Source organism: Macadamia integrifolia, chromosome 1, assembly GCF_013358625.1.
Source record: "Macadamia integrifolia cultivar HAES 741 chromosome 1, SCU_Mint_v3, whole genome shotgun sequence".
NCBI classification, from domain to species: Eukaryota; Viridiplantae; Streptophyta; class Magnoliopsida; order Proteales; family Proteaceae; genus Macadamia; species Macadamia integrifolia.
Window position 1 is genome coordinate 10,720,483 of NC_056557.1, and position 14,730 is coordinate 10,735,212.

The 14,730-nt window shown below is 40.1% G+C and overlaps 3 protein-coding genes across 3 annotated transcripts; all 3 read right to left on the reverse strand.

The window, feature by feature from the left end:
* Positions 1 to 5,415: 5,415 nt before the first annotated feature.
* Positions 5,416 to 9,546, reverse strand: LOC122061743. The gene is made up of 2 exons (XM_042625226.1): positions 7,196 to 9,546; positions 5,416 to 6,883 (listed from the first exon to the last, which is right to left on the reverse strand). The coding sequence occupies exons 1-2, from the start codon at positions 9,544 to 9,546 to the stop codon at positions 5,416 to 5,418; spliced, it is 3,819 nt and encodes a 1,272-aa protein (XP_042481160.1).
* Positions 9,547 to 9,548: 2 nt separating this feature from the next.
* LOC122061816 lies at positions 9,549 to 11,171 on the reverse strand. Its single transcript, XM_042625344.1, has 2 exons — positions 10,302 to 11,171; positions 9,549 to 10,199 (listed from the first exon to the last, which is right to left on the reverse strand). The coding sequence occupies exons 1-2, from the start codon at positions 11,169 to 11,171 to the stop codon at positions 9,549 to 9,551; spliced, it is 1,521 nt and encodes a 506-aa protein (XP_042481278.1).
* A 2,518-nt stretch (positions 11,172 to 13,689) lies between these two features.
* On the reverse strand, positions 13,690 to 14,673 carry LOC122077495 (coumarin 8-geranyltransferase 1b, chloroplastic-like). The gene is made up of 3 exons (XM_042643447.1): positions 14,468 to 14,673; positions 14,241 to 14,345; positions 13,690 to 13,778 (listed from the first exon to the last, which is right to left on the reverse strand). Exons 1-3 carry the CDS (start codon positions 14,573 to 14,575, stop codon positions 13,737 to 13,739), a joined length of 255 nt encoding a protein of 84 aa, XP_042499381.1. The 5' UTR covers positions 14,576 to 14,673; the 3' UTR covers positions 13,690 to 13,736.
* Positions 14,674 to 14,730: the final 57 nt, after the last annotated feature.

Here is a 14,730-nt window from a genome sequence, read left to right on the forward strand (position 1 = left end):
AATATGAGTAAAAGATCCTACACGTGTCTTCTTGCCAATCTTACGTGAAGAGTAGTTGTCCTTCACGTGGCTCGTTCGTCCCTCCTTGACCCCACCCCGCCCCGCCCCACCCCACCCCACCCCACCGTTATCACGTGACCCACGAGACGTACGGAGGGTAGAAAAAAATGTCCTCTAATAGTAAGAGTAATCGCTATAAAAAGAGGGGTTAGTTGCACACATTTGGAATCCAAGTATCGACCACCGACACTATCAGTTGGATACATCGAGAGAGAGTGAGAGAGCGAGAAAAGGTTAGATGGAGCAGTTTATGAAGCTGATGAGAGATGAACACCGTGTTGGTGTATGATGTCTTGTATTCCATCGCAGTTTAATCTAGGGAATACTGGTGCGGCACCTAGACAAGCAGGACGGCGGATTGTAGCGAGGGTTTCTTTCTCTGCAATGCAAGCAATACTGAGAGGTGTGAGGACGAGCGCTATAACACTATTCTCCATTGATAGTGAAGTAGGATCTCATCTCACCGGGGACGTAGGCAACCTTACCGAACCTCGTAAAATCCGTGTGCATTGTTTATTTTGTTTTTTCCATTATCTTCTGCATCGTTTTAAGATTACGTTTCTACACACCGTATCTTCACCGACACTGATGATGAGAAGATGCTGACGCTGCTGGAGACCACTCACGCTCACGCCTCCGTGGTGGTCGATGTGCAGCCTCTTGATATTCAGTTTGTTTGGCCTTATTACTTCTTGCAATTTCCATTTGCAACTCTTGGATAAAATTATTAAACAATTACAGAAGGAAAGGCAGAGCATGAAAAAGCGTCTTTTGGATTGGCTGGGACAAGATGTAGCCCAGATGTGTTGTGGGTTAGAGTGTTTAAAGGGATTTAAGATGATTCAATGTCACCCTTTTAACCAGGCAGTGCTGGAGGATTCTGTCCAACCCAGATGTACTTTGGGTTAGAGTGTTTAAAGGGAAGTAATCCCAAATAGTTCCTTTTTATATGCCCCGTTGGCACTCCTGATCCAAGGCCTGAAGAAGCCTCTTAAAAGGTAGGTCCCTACGTACCCTTGAATGGTCTTAAGAGGAGAATTGGGAATGACAAATCCATCTCTATATTTTGTGTCGTAGTTTAATCTAGGGAATACTGGTGCAGCACCTAGACAAGCAGGACGGCGGATTGTAGCGAGGATTTCTTTCTCTGCAATGCAAGCAATACTGAGAGGTGTAAGGACGAGCGCTATAACACTATTCTCCATTGATAGTGAAGTAGGATCTCATCTCACCGGGGACGTAGGCAACCTTACCGAACCTCGTAAAATCCGTGTGCATTGTTTATTTTGTTTTTTCCATTATCTTCTGCATCGTTTTAAGATTACGTTTCTACACACCGTATCTTCACCGACACTGATGATGAGAAGATGCTGACGCTGCTGGAGACCACTCACGCTCACGCCTCCGTGGTGGTCGATGTGCAGCCTCTTGATATTCAGTTTGTTTGGCCTTATTACTTCTTGCAATTTCCATTTGCAACTCTTGGATAAAATTATTAAACAATTACAGAAGGAAAGGCAGAGCATGAAAAAGCGTCTTTTGGATTGGCTGGGACAAGATGTAGCCCAGATGTGTTGTGGGTTAGAGTGTTTAAAGGGATTTAAGATGATTCAATGTCACCCTTTTAACCAGGCAGTGCTGGAGGATTCTGTCCAACCCAGATGTACTTTGGGTTAGAGTGTTTAAAGGGAAGTAATCCCAAATAGTTCCTTTTTATATGCCCCGTTGGCACTCCTGATCCAAGGCCTGAAGAAGCCTCTTAAAAGGTAGGTCCCTACGTACCCTTGAATGGTCTTAAGAGGAGAATTGGGAATGACAAATCCACCTCTATATTTTGTGTCATACCAGGAATGCCCTTGCTATGAATAAATAGGTACATCTTAGATCCACTTCTCGTCTCCCTACTTGCCCTATTTGTAATCTGGATGATGAATCAGTTGTCCATGCAATATCTAAATGACCCTTTGATGTTATTGCCAAAAGCATGTCAGACTTGACACCGCTTCCTTCAATGATAATTAGTTTTGTGATTGGCTGAAATTCTTGCTTCTTTACCTCAAAGTGGCGCCTGATCAACAGGACTGCCACATTCTCTGGTCTTCCCTCATATGGCAGATATGGAAAGCAAGAAATAAGGTAGTTTTTAACCTTCAACCTTTAAATTTATAATCCATTATTTCAGCCTTTCTTCATACAGTGGATGAGAGCAGGTTGGGTTTGACTCTTATCTAGATCTCATCCACCTCTCTAACTATTAAATATCATTTCTCTTATTATTTTTCTTCTTAGTTTCAATTCTCTGGTCCACCTTTGGATAATGTGGTAGTCTTCACTGATGTAGGAGTATTTTCAAATGGGCCAACAACCCAGTCCAATAAGCCCATAAACCTAAGTCAAAGGATAAAAGCTGAAAATAAAAGTTGGAGTCCAGGATTTTGGGATAACTTCACGATGATACTAGTACCAAGTCAGAAGGAATTAGAAGTCGTGTCATATATGGATGGAAATATCTAGAAGTTAATTGTTCAACAAAAAACGGTGCATCATTTGCTATTTTCTAGAAGAAGTTATGGCAGTTTTGGTAAAGTGTGTCTGGGCTTACTGCAGACATTTAAAATTTCAAAATTCATCTTTTTAGTCCAATTTTCATTCAAATTCGATTGTAGAACTTCTTGGGAACCTCAACCATTAGATTTGCAGACTCTTCAAGATGTGGAAAATATCTTTCAAGGTTCCCAAGGTCTTTTCCTATTGGATAGTTGTCCGTCTTCACAATGTTTGCTTTTCCAATTAGTCTTAATTTCATTCTTGGAAATTGCTTATAATTGGAAGGTTGTTCTATGCTCATCTATATAAGCTTATACCAGTGAATGAAATGTAATACTTGGAGTTTATTCATAATTTGAGCCTTTAGCCTTTGAGAAGAAGAAGTTCTTCTTAAGTTCTCTTATCCCTTAGGTGGATTTCCTTTAGGTGGCGAGTTCTTTGTCTCTTTGGAAACAACCACTTGTGTTACCTCGCTTCAACTCCTCTATAATTTTTCGGTCTCATTCACTAATGGTGTGTGGAGCTCAAACACTAAGAAAGGAGGTCGTGGAGTGATTATTTTTTATAGAAGCAAGCAGTTTGGCCATAGAATAAGCACAGTCGGATATCCCTAATGTGCATGGGGCCACTATGGATCCCACAACCAAGCTTTTACTCTAGCTGAGGGAAAGCACCCTTCTAGAAAAAGAAGTTAATGGAGATATCAACACAGTTAGAGTTCTAGTCTAATTTTGTCTTATCTTCTCTTATCTTGCAAGAGTTTCAATAGTCACTAAACTCTGTATCTAATCAGGACTCCTATTTGACTAGAATTCTTTTGTGTAGACAAACCCTATCCTTTTATAGGGTTTACTATAGTCCATGTCTATTACATGATACTAGAGTCTTAATACAACTCCTACATGTGCTATTAGAATACTAGTGTATCATCTCTTCTTATCGGATAGAGTTTCCATCTAATTGTAGATTCCTATCTATATATAGGTTTAGTTATACATCTTTTATTAACTAATAAAAGATATTCATACTACAATTATCAATCGGGGAAAACATTAGTCTTTCAAAGAAGCTATTATGAATGCTGATAGAGTGAGAGGGTTTGGAATTTAAGGTCGTGCTGATGTTGTAGAGAAAGGCTCCTCTCCCTTGAAGGTAACCACCTCACACCATCCATGGGGTATGGGTTGCAGTGGTACCAATACTTGGCTGGGAGAGGTAGAGCTACTGCCCAAAAATCACACGTTCTCCCTTTAGGCATGAGAGAGAAGCTCCTTCGAACCCTTATTTTCATATTCTTCTTGAAGTGCAATAGCTCTTTCCTAGAAGCAAGGATGGGGTGTGATCCCATGTCAGTATATCGGAAAAATATTATGTCCTGGAGTGTGGCGCCTACACCCAGTCTCAAGATAAGGAGAAAGAATGTTACCGGCCATCTGCATTCCCTATGCCTCTTGGGATGATTCTTTTTCGAGGACAGTGGTAGCTGGGGTGTTTCCTACGGCGTAGGCTATACTCCAAACAGAAAATACTCCCCCTATAAGAATACAAACAATCTCAAATATTTTGAATTGCTTGCAACATGCTCTCTCCCTCATGATATCCACTGTAGCTACAGTCCTATCTCATATAAGAAACTAACAAATTATATATCTATTGTGCAGGGTATCATCTTAGGGCCCATATGATAACGTTTCTGCCGTTTCTATTTCAAGAAACGGCAGAAATATAAATTTTCGTTTCTAGAAACAGAAACGGAATTGAAGGTGTTTGATAAGTCATATTTTTAGAAGTCGATGGTAACCAGTGAAAGAATTGCCACAAGTCGTTTCCAAAAACGGCGAAATAAGAACTTGTTTCACCTGGGTCGTTTCTTGAACCATAAATAAGTAAAAAATTTTATTTCTATTTCTAAAAATAAGTGAAACGAAACAGTTTTATCAAACGCTTTTTGCTCTGTTTCTACTGTTTCTAGAAACAAAAACGGCAGAAACGCGTTTCTTGAAATGTTATCAAACGGGCCCTTAGGTGCCACGGACACCAACATATTGTCCTTGTCATGGGCTCTTTCCTTGCTACTAAACAACCAACAAGTGCTAAAAAAAGATTAAGAGGAAAAAGACAACCAAGTGGGCAAGGACAGGTATGTGCGTGAGAAAGACATTGGTAAGCTTCCATATCTCTACGCAATCTTGAAGGAAACACTACGCCTGTACCCTGTGATTCCACTCTTGATACCGCATCAAGCCATAGAATATTGTAAAGTTGGTGGTTTTAGGATCTTATCAGGGACACGAGTCCTTGTGAATGCTTGGAAAATACACAAAGACCCTCACATATGGGAAAACCCATTGGAATTCCAGCCAGAAAGGTTTCTTACAAGCCACGCAGATGTTGATGTCTGGGGTCAGAATTTTGAACCTATTCCCTTCGGATCAGGTAGGAGATCATGCCAGCAATCTCGTTTGCCCTTCAGACCATCTACATGATCCTTGCTCACTTGCTTCATGAGTTTTGAGTTGCGGACACCTTTTGATGAACCTGTGGACATGAGTGAAGTTATGGGTCTGACCGTGCCTTAGGCAACTCCACTGGAAGTCCTCCTCGCTCCTTGAGTCTCTTCCCATCTTTATGAGTATTTTTTTTTCGCTAAAATTTCATTGTATTAAAAGAAGGGGAAAAAGAATATACGAAGACAATAACATATTTGGAATCTGGAAAATTCTACTCCACCTTCGGCATTGCCATCAGCAGAGAAAGAACTCACACCAGAAACCAAATCACAAAAATTGGAAATAAAAACAAAATACATTAAAAGAAGCGGTATCTAGGCCGAGATTGACCATCCACTTCCAACTCTATAGCAATTCGCACAGGCCAGGATTGGATAGGAGAAGAAACTTCGAATTTTGCTGCTGTTTTTGCCAAGAAATCAGCCACAGGATTTGCTTCCCGCATACAGTGAGTGATTTTCCAGGTAAGAGAATTCAAATAGGAGGTTAAACTCATCCACCTCTGAAGACAAAACCAAGGGATTCTTCCCTTAGCTATAAGTAAAACTACAGCTACTGAGTCACACTCAATCCACAAATGAGTAATACCCATATCTCTTGCAAATTCCAGTCCAGTAATAACAGCTATCATCTCGGCTTCAAAATTTGTGTGGACACCAAGAAAAGTTCTGAAAGACTGTAATATTTCTGAATTTTCATTCCGAAATACTCCACCCGCACCTGCTTTTCCTGGATTTCCCAAAGAGCAACCATCTGAGTTTAGCTTCACCCATCCCCTTTGGGGAGGACACCAAAAAATTTCCATTACCTCTCTTGGTTTGTATCGCACCCTAGAGATCCCCAATCTTTTGGCACACAGTAAGGAGCTAAATGAGAGAGGGGACCCTGTAGCAGCAGTCATCTGGAGGCTGATTTCACTTTTAATCATAGCAAAACAGTGTCTAGATGATTTGGAGACCCCCTCAAAAATTCTTGCATTCCTTTCCTGCCATATGACACTAGGAACCAGAGAGAAACCAGTAATCCACACCTTTTTAAAATGGAGATTCTTTGCTGTTTGTTTCCACCATGCAATAAAAGAAAGCATGTCCATATAAGGTTTCCATTGCACATCGAAACCTTCACAGAAAGCTCTCCACAAACTACGAGCAAATTCACAGTTATAAAATAAGTGAGACATTGATTCTTCATCTTTACCACACAAGCTGCACCGGGAAGCCATTTGCACTCCACGATGAGACACATTTTCATCTGTTGGTAATCTATTTTGAACTAACCGCCAAGCAAAAACAGCTTGTCTTGGTTGGTTAGATGAGTTCCATATAAGAGAAAACCAACTCACTTTCTGATATTTTTCTCTATTTTCTTCCCAGGCAGATTTAATAGAGAAGATACCTGAAGAGGTCAATCGCCAAAGACATAGGTCGTTCACACCTTGGATGTGAATACGTTTAGCTTTCTCCCAAATTTCAGCAAGTAAAACCGACTCCACATGAGGGAGGTCCCAGGCGGCTTGGCATATGAAATCAGAAACTTTTTCTTTTAAATCTGAGAAAAAAACAGGGTCCAAGTTTGTCTTCTCAGCGATAGATTGATTGTCAATCCATCTATCTAACCAAAAATCAATTTTTTTCCCATTTCCCAGAATCCATTGCTCGTTCTTCGCGACGAAACTCCAAACTCTTTTCAAACCCGGCCATATAGATGAAGACTTATATCCCCTTCGCAGCGACCCATCTTCCTTGATAAAACGTTCCCTGAAGAATCTGCTCAGAAGAGAATCCCCATGTTTGATTTGCCAAGCTAGTTTACATAAACAAACAAAATTCACTTCTCTCATCCTTCTAATTCCCAGACCCCCTTCCTTTTTAGGCTTGCACACCCCTTCCCATTTCATAACAATCTTCTTTGCCACTTCCATATCACCTGACCAAATAAAATTTCTCATCCATCGTTCCACCACCTTAATAGTTTCATCCGGCCACCAGTACACAGAGAAGTTGTGTATGGGAATACCAGAAATAACTGACTTAACCAATTCAATTCTCCCAGCCATAGAAAGAATTTTGCCCTTTCACCCTGCCAACCGACCCTTTATCTTATCCAGAAGAGAAAGCAAATGACTATTCTTCACTCTGCCTTTAAAAATCTCCACCCGCAAATATTTTGTAGGGAGATCAGCCGCGGCAATGCCCAGAAAATCACTAATAAAATGACTTCTATGAGGGGCAATCTTCCCAAAAAATATTTTACTTTTTTCCAAGTTTATTTTCTGCCCTGAAAAAGACTGATACTTGGATAAAAACTCATGAAGATGCTTCACATACCTAGCTGATCCATTCATAAAGATGAAAATATCATCTGCAAAAAGTAAATGGGAAGGAGTAATTGCTCCTCTGGGGCCTGGGAGAGCTTTCATCTTCCTTTCCAGAATCAAGTTCTTCAGCCCCCTACAAAGAACTTCCTCTGCCAGAATAAAAAGGATTGGGGAAATAGGGTCTCCTTGCCTGAGACCACGCTCCACACCAAAAAAACCCACTGGACCTCCATTTAGTAAAATTGAAATCCTTGTTGAGAGCAGCATCTGGTGAATTTTGTTGATCCAATTGGGAGAGAAACCAAATTTCTTCAAGGTTGCAAAGAGGAATTCCCAAGACAGAGAATCATAGGCTTTCTGCACATCTAGCTTTAGACCCATACCTCCACCTCGAACAGATGAGTGCATCAGGTTTGCCAACTCTGAAGCAAGGCTTATATTTTCTGAAATAATTTTACCCCTCTGGAAGGCACCTTGTTCTTCTGAGATTAATCTTGGGAGAAAGAGAGATAACCTGGAAGCAGCAATTTTGGACAAAACTTTGCAGAAAAAGTTTCCCATACATATGGGACGAAAACTATCCAAAGAAGAAGCACCATCAGCTTTAGGGATAAGGGTTAGGAAACAATTATTTACCCCCTTAGGAATTTTCCCTACTAAAAAGAAAGAGAAAATAGCCCTACAGAAATCATTTTCCACAATATCCCAACAACTTCTGAAAAACTGACCTGGAAAGCCGTCAGGTCCCGGAGAACTGTCCGCATCCAGATCCCATATCGCCATCTTTATTTCTTCCCTTGAGGGAACAGCATCCAAGAAAGCATTGTCTTCATTAGAAATGAGAGTCGGAATTTGGTCAAGTAACTCATAGTGTGGTTCTACAGGATTTTCAGAGTGAAAATTCTTGTAAAAATCCACAATATAGTTGGCCAAATCTAATTGATCAGAAATCCAAGAACCATCTTCACGACGTAACATACTAATCTGATTTCTTGATCTTCTAATCTTCACTGAAAGATGGAAAAATTTTGTGTTCCGATCGCCTTCTTTCAACCAACGTAATTTAGCCTTCTCAGACCACAGTTTTTCTTGCATCTTACTAGCATTTAAAAGGGCTGTTTTTGCATCCGCTTCTTCATTAAAGAGGGCATCCGACATTCCTGAAACCTCAATAGTATCCTGCACTCTTTTTAGCTCTGAAGTAGCTTTTTTCACTTCCTCATTTAGATTAGGAAATCTTTCTTTTGCCCAAGCTTTTAGCACCCCTTTAACCACCTTCAATTTCTGCGCCAAGATATAAATGGGGCAGCCACTCACCTGTTGAGACCAGGCTTGCTTCACCACCAACTGAAAGTTATCATCTTCCATCCAAAAATTATGAAATCGAAACGGAATGTTGCTAGGCTTTTGGATCATGTTTGAATGGATCAAGATGGGAGTGTGATCAGATGCAGTGCAGGTTATAACTCTCTGAGAAATATTTTTGAATTCATCAATCCATAACTCATTATGAAAGCTTCTATCCAGAACAGCCATGACATTACCCCTTCTACGATTATTTGACCAAGTATACTTTTTACCCTGTGAAGAGGTAGAAATAAGCATACAAGAATCCACCATTGCTTGGAACTCTGCTGCCGATCCAACATTAAAATTCCCCAGGCCTTTTTTCTCATTAGAGAACAACGTCGCATTAAAATCACCAACAATAAGCAAAGGGAGAGAAGCTGCTGAAACAGCTGCCAATTCCGACCACAAATCTCTACGCTCAATTTTAAAGCAACTAGCATGAATAAAGGACAAAAGCAGTTTTTTCCCTTGCCAGTCGACCTCAATAGAGAGCTGTTGAGCCGACATTGAGGCAATGGAAGGGTGACTCAGACCACGTTTCCAAATTATCCACAGGTTAGAACACCTTTCATGGCGGATATTATGGATAAACTCTGCCGAATATCCCAATTTATTAAAAAATAAAACAGGGAATTTACTCACCTGAACCATTGGTTCAGCCAAACACAGAATATCTGGATAATACTCTGAAATAAGAGATTGTAAAAATCTCTTACCAGCCTCCTTCTTCACACCACGAATATTCCAGAAAAGAACACGCATGATCAAACTGTTGAGTCCGCGATCCTGTCAGATATAGATGTCTGACCTCCTCCTTTTTTCTTCTTCCCCTTTTTTTCTCCCACTGTTTTGCCCTGCTCACCCAGCAAAACAGCTCTATCCACTGCCTGAGCGCCCATCACAGACATCTCCCTTCTACTAATTGTAGAGGTAGGGGCCGGACCACACCCAGAGGAAGAAATCCGACCACCCCTGCTCGTCAGGCCGCCCCGACTGGATCCCTGAATCAGTCCCGTTCTCTTTGTGCGCGATGACATTCTCACAGGACCCTGCGACACCCTCGCCAAAGAGACTTCCTGCTGAAAAGTATCCACCGTATCATAGACTGGGGAAGATCGGACCTGATACGGTCCATTCTCTTTTGAACCAGAATTCTGGTCTGAATCAGATTCTAATTCTGATTCAGAATCAGAATCAGACCCCTCCACATCATCACTAGAGTCCTTCTCTGACTCAACTCTCTCCTGCGCTAATCCCACATTTTCCAAAATTGGGAGATTTGTATTAGCCGGATTCAAATTAATTTGAATCACACCTTCTTCTATATTTGGAAGTTGAGAAGAGATTTTATTATGAGATTGTCCAGCAGAGCCGTTTCCCTCTTCAATAGGTAACTCCCCTTTATTTTTCAAAATCTGATTTTGGAGAGGCAGATTTGAAAATTTTCTTTCCAAAAAAGATCCAGAGATACCCAACGAGTCCCCCTTGTCCGAGTCAACTCCGTCTTCCTCGTATACCGCACCTGGTACCCTTACATTGTCACGAGCACTCTGCTTCTCATCCTCCATCTTTTTGAGTCGACAATTATTTACTTGATGACCCATCCGCTTACAGAAACCACACTTTGCACAAATATCTTCATATATTACTCGCTGACGAAAACCAAAAATCTTAGTAGTACCTGGTTCAAATCTCTCTACCTGAACCTCCTCAACCCGAGTAGCAGCTTCCGAGCAATCAACTTCAACCAGCACTCGGGCAAAATATCCCAAAATTCCTTGTCTAGTATGATTATCCAGGGTAACTGGACGTCCCACCGCCTTCGCAATGGAGAGAAGTACATTATCATGCCAATATTCCAAGGGAAGGTCTGGGAAACGAACCCACACAAGTTTCGTGAAGGAATTTTTCTCATGGATGTTAAAATCCGGTCTCCAGTGTTGAAGCCGAATTAACTGTCCACGCACACGCAAAGGGGTTCTTCTCCAAATAACCGCCTTATCACCCTCACATCGAAATTGAAAAATGACATAACCTTTTCCCAGAGGGTGCATCACAACTCCTTGGCTCAATTTCCAGTTATCTCTTGCCTCTTGACGTAAATCATCCAAAGATAAAAGACGAAAATTTACACGGCCTATTAGAGCAAACCTGAAATTCTGTCTCTTTGCTTCATAATCATTCTGTGGTATGACAATCCTTGTAATATTTCCTGCTTGAATCGGCTCTGGGAGCGAATCAATTGCAGGCCATGAGGCGAGACCTACCGCCCTTGCATAAGAACGAGTAGGTGCATTCACCTCCGGCCCCTGAGGAGGTGGTCCTCGATCCAAAGCCTCACGATCACCATTATCCATATCATCACCTTCAGAGCGCCTCTCTTCCATCCAGCTTCCCACCCTTGGGGTTTTCTTTACAAGCCGAGGGAGGAGAGTAGCTCCCGGAATTGACCGGAAGGGCTGGATTGCAACAGAGGACCGGGCCGACAAGAGGAAGGTGATGATATGGATAATGGAGGGTTTAAGATCTCTTTATGAGTAAAGTGTAAATGCAGGGTGGTTAATTAGTGATTCATGAATAAAAAGAGAAGTCTCCCTAGCATTGGTATCTAGTTTATTTTATTTCATTATTCTTTTTTCTTTTTTGCCTTGTTCATGAAGATTCCTTTTGTGTTCTGTCACTTTTGTGTTTTTTGCCTATAAACATTATGATTTTATTTATCTAAGATGGTTTTAAGATCTCTGTGTGTACTGTACACACCCATGTGTATATAAACATGATCGAATTGGATCCCTTGCACATATGATCATTTGGTCTCACATGTGTGGATCGAACACTTGTCCGTTTTATATCAAAATATACCCCTCTTCACCCTTGTAATGGCAGGAAGTGGGATATATATTGGATGCTCACATGTATGCTCAGGTGATCATACTTGTAAAATATCCAAATTCTTTAGAATCACCTGGTCCTATATGTGTGGACCGAACACTTGTCCTTTTTACATCCAAATATACCCCTTCCTTTTCACCCTTGTAATGGTAGAATGTGAGACAGGTATTGGATGCTCATATATATGACTAGGTGATCATATATGCATCAGATCCAAACTCCTGTCTCCATACATGGTTTTATATAGTATGTTCCATGTGGCCCTCCCCCATGTGAAATGACCTATATGGTCAAAGAAGAGAGACAAATTGTCAGGGGTGCCAATGGGCCTCACGAGTTTAAAATGCCTCATGCCATAGTAAGAAGGCCACCCTTTATTAATATCTTAGTAACTTTCTCTCTAGCCGATGTGGAATTAAAGAGTATATCCCAGCCCCCTCAACACCTCTTCTGTTTCTTGCCCAAGATTTGGGCCTCAATGGATCTAAGCCGTTTCTTGGACATGATACTGTGTAACCTATGCTAGAGCCTCAGCCAATGGGACAGCGTTAGGACATCCAGCATTGGGGTTGTCTACTCTTTACGCATTCCCTTGTGAGAGAGAGTAGGGGAAACCCGGCCCCCTCAACGCCTCTTCCGTTTCTTGCCCAATATTTGGGGCTCAATGGATCTAAGCCATTTCTTGGGCATGATAGTGTGTAACCTATTCTAGCGCTTCTGCCAATGGGACAACTCGTTGGGACATCCAACATTGGGGCTGCCTAGTCTTTTCGCATCCCCTTGTGAGAGAGAGTAGGGGGACGCGACCAAGTAGCCTTTTTTTTTTGCATCCTCTTTTTTTCTTGTTTTCTTTTTTAATAAAGGGGCCAATTACTATTATTCTCCTATACTTTACATAAATTTACTATTTTACTAAAAAAAATACATATATTTGCTGATACTTTCCTACCTTAAACTATGTTTCTGATACTACTTAGGAACCTTTAGACTTTTACCTCTCTTTCTCCCTGGTTATTCTAAAATCCTGTAAAACCCACCCCCTCAGCCCACCCCACCACCCATCCCACAATCTGTGAGAGAGAGAGAGAGAGAGAGAGAGAGAGAGAGAGCTGAGAAATATAATAAAAATTAATAAATATGTAAAGAAGCTCTGTCCTAATGGTGCAGGAAACGCCCAGAGATGGGGTGTGCGAAAAGGCGATGCTGCCCTGCATGCCAAGGTGCTGAAGATACTAGTGCACGTCCTCTCATTGGTACCGTGTGCTAGTGTTTTCCCTATATTAGTAGGATAGAGTTTTTTCATCCTTTGTATTTATGGTAACTCTAAGCATGACAACAGCCAAAAAAAAATAAAAAATAAAAAAAAAAAAAAAACGAAGAAGAAGAAGAAGAAGAGGAAGGAAATATCAGCTTGCCCTTTCCTTTTTTTTTATCCAGTTTTCCCAGCAATTTAGATACACAAAATTTAGACGAGCCAAACTTTAACATGTAGGTTATGTAGGGGATCCTAAGCAAAATCATGGTTAGAATGCAAAATAAACTGTCTTATCCACATGGCAATAAATTGAGGGAGCATGTGAAAGGCCATGTAGATGTAAAATATGTTTAAAAAAGGGAGAGGGTTCCAAAAAAGGCAACATAGCTTCTACACCAGCATAGAGACCAATGGGAGTACACATAAAAGTATCAACAACGGCAAGATTTCCATCTTTCATATAGGGTTGGGTGATCATTTCGCTCTCCCATGCATCTTGGTGTAGGGGCCACACTACCTTTTATGGTTCTTTTTCCCTTAAACAAATGTCACTCCACAATTCAACAAACTATCTTATATTTGGTTGAGGGACTATTTGTCTAAAAAGAAGATAAACATTCATGAAGATAAAGATGTAATCATATGCTTAATCAAATGATTGTAAATATGCTAGTATGTATCAATTTACAACAAATTCTAGCAAAACTACTACTTAAAACTTTTAAAAGTTAATAAAAATTTTAAGAAATACTTTAGGACATAACCATGCACCCCTTTTATCATGTGCCGTCTCTAGATATTCTTCTCAGCGTACAAATGGAAGAAGCAGGTACTCAGCATAAACTAACTGCAAAAACAGATAACATTTGCTATCATGAAAAAAAATCTGCCTTCATTGGGAGGGCAGTGAGGTATTATGTGGATTTTTTTTTTGGTAATGCCACGATAGTTGTAGAAACAAAATCTAAAGGAGGAAAGGGGGAAATTTTATTTTTTATTATATAATTTAATTTTTATTTTGTTTTATTTTTTTATTTTTTGGTACAAGGAAAATATTCAAGTAGAATAGAAATTCTCTAAAAGTATTATTTAATTTGATCATGTGGTAAGAAAACGGGTTGATTCAACTTGAATCTATGGCCTCTAAAGAAAATATCATCAAATTGAACTTTGATTACCTATGGCTTTAGGGTTAAAAAAGTATGATTTTTGTGGGATTAGAAGACCTAGTGTAGTGGTTCCATAAAACAAAATGTCAGGCTATGTTAAATTAACATCATAAGTTTTTTCTGAAACCAATGCTACATACCTTCCATGTGAGCATGTAAAATGATTGTGTAGATAATTTATCTGTAAGATCAACAGTCCTAGAATGAAGCAAAAGAACAATTGCCATGGCAGAGTGACCCAGTATCTACATCCAATAAAGTCTAGTTAGGGCATCATGTTAATAAAGGAACAATGTACAAAATCTAGCGGACTTAGAAGTAGAAAAGTTTAGTATACTAGAAGAAGCGGAAGAATTAAATTACATACTATAATGAGTTTGAAAGGTAAAGTTGAACAAGAAGAAATCCCCGTTATCATTCCAATACCACAAGCAATCAAAACGATATTAATGCCGAGAGAGAATACCTGTTTCATAGATTAGCAATATTGTAAGAGGTATTGTTTGCATTTAGTTTATTTATTGGGATTTTTTCATTGACATTTCCTACAGTGGAAAAAATTTATAACCTTATTTTATTTCCTTGTTAGTATAACATACTTTTTTTTTAATGAGGGTAAATATTATCATT

Bases quoted from the DNA above. Each gene is read 5' to 3' on its own strand.
- LOC122061743 (XM_042625226.1), bottom strand. From the start codon at position 9,546: ATGCGTGTTCTTTTCTGGAATATTCGTGGTGTGAAGAAGGAGGCTGGT. The intron at 6,884-7,195 runs GTGAAAGGGCAA...TCTTCTGAGCAG, and splicing joins ATAAAGGGTCGGTTGGCAGG to ATTCTTCAGGGAACGTTTTA.
- LOC122061816 (XM_042625344.1), bottom strand. From the start codon at position 11,171: ATGGAAGAGAGGCGCTCTGAAGGTGATGATATGGATAATGGTGATCGT. The intron at 10,200-10,301 runs GTATACGAGGAA...CTCCAAAATCAG, and splicing joins ATGTAAGGGTACCAGGTGCG to ATTTTGAAAAATAAAGGGGA.
- LOC122077495 (XM_042643447.1), bottom strand. From the start codon at position 14,575: ATGAAACAGGTATTCTCTCTCGGCATTAATATCGTTTTGATTGCTTGT. The intron at 14,346-14,467 runs GTATGTAATTTA...TATTGGATGTAG, and splicing joins TACCTTTCAAACTCATTATA to ATACTGGGTCACTCTGCCAT. The intron at 13,779-14,240 runs GTATGTAGCATT...CTGTTTTTGCAG, and splicing joins TTTACATGCTCACATGGAAG to TTAGTTTATGCTGAGTACCT.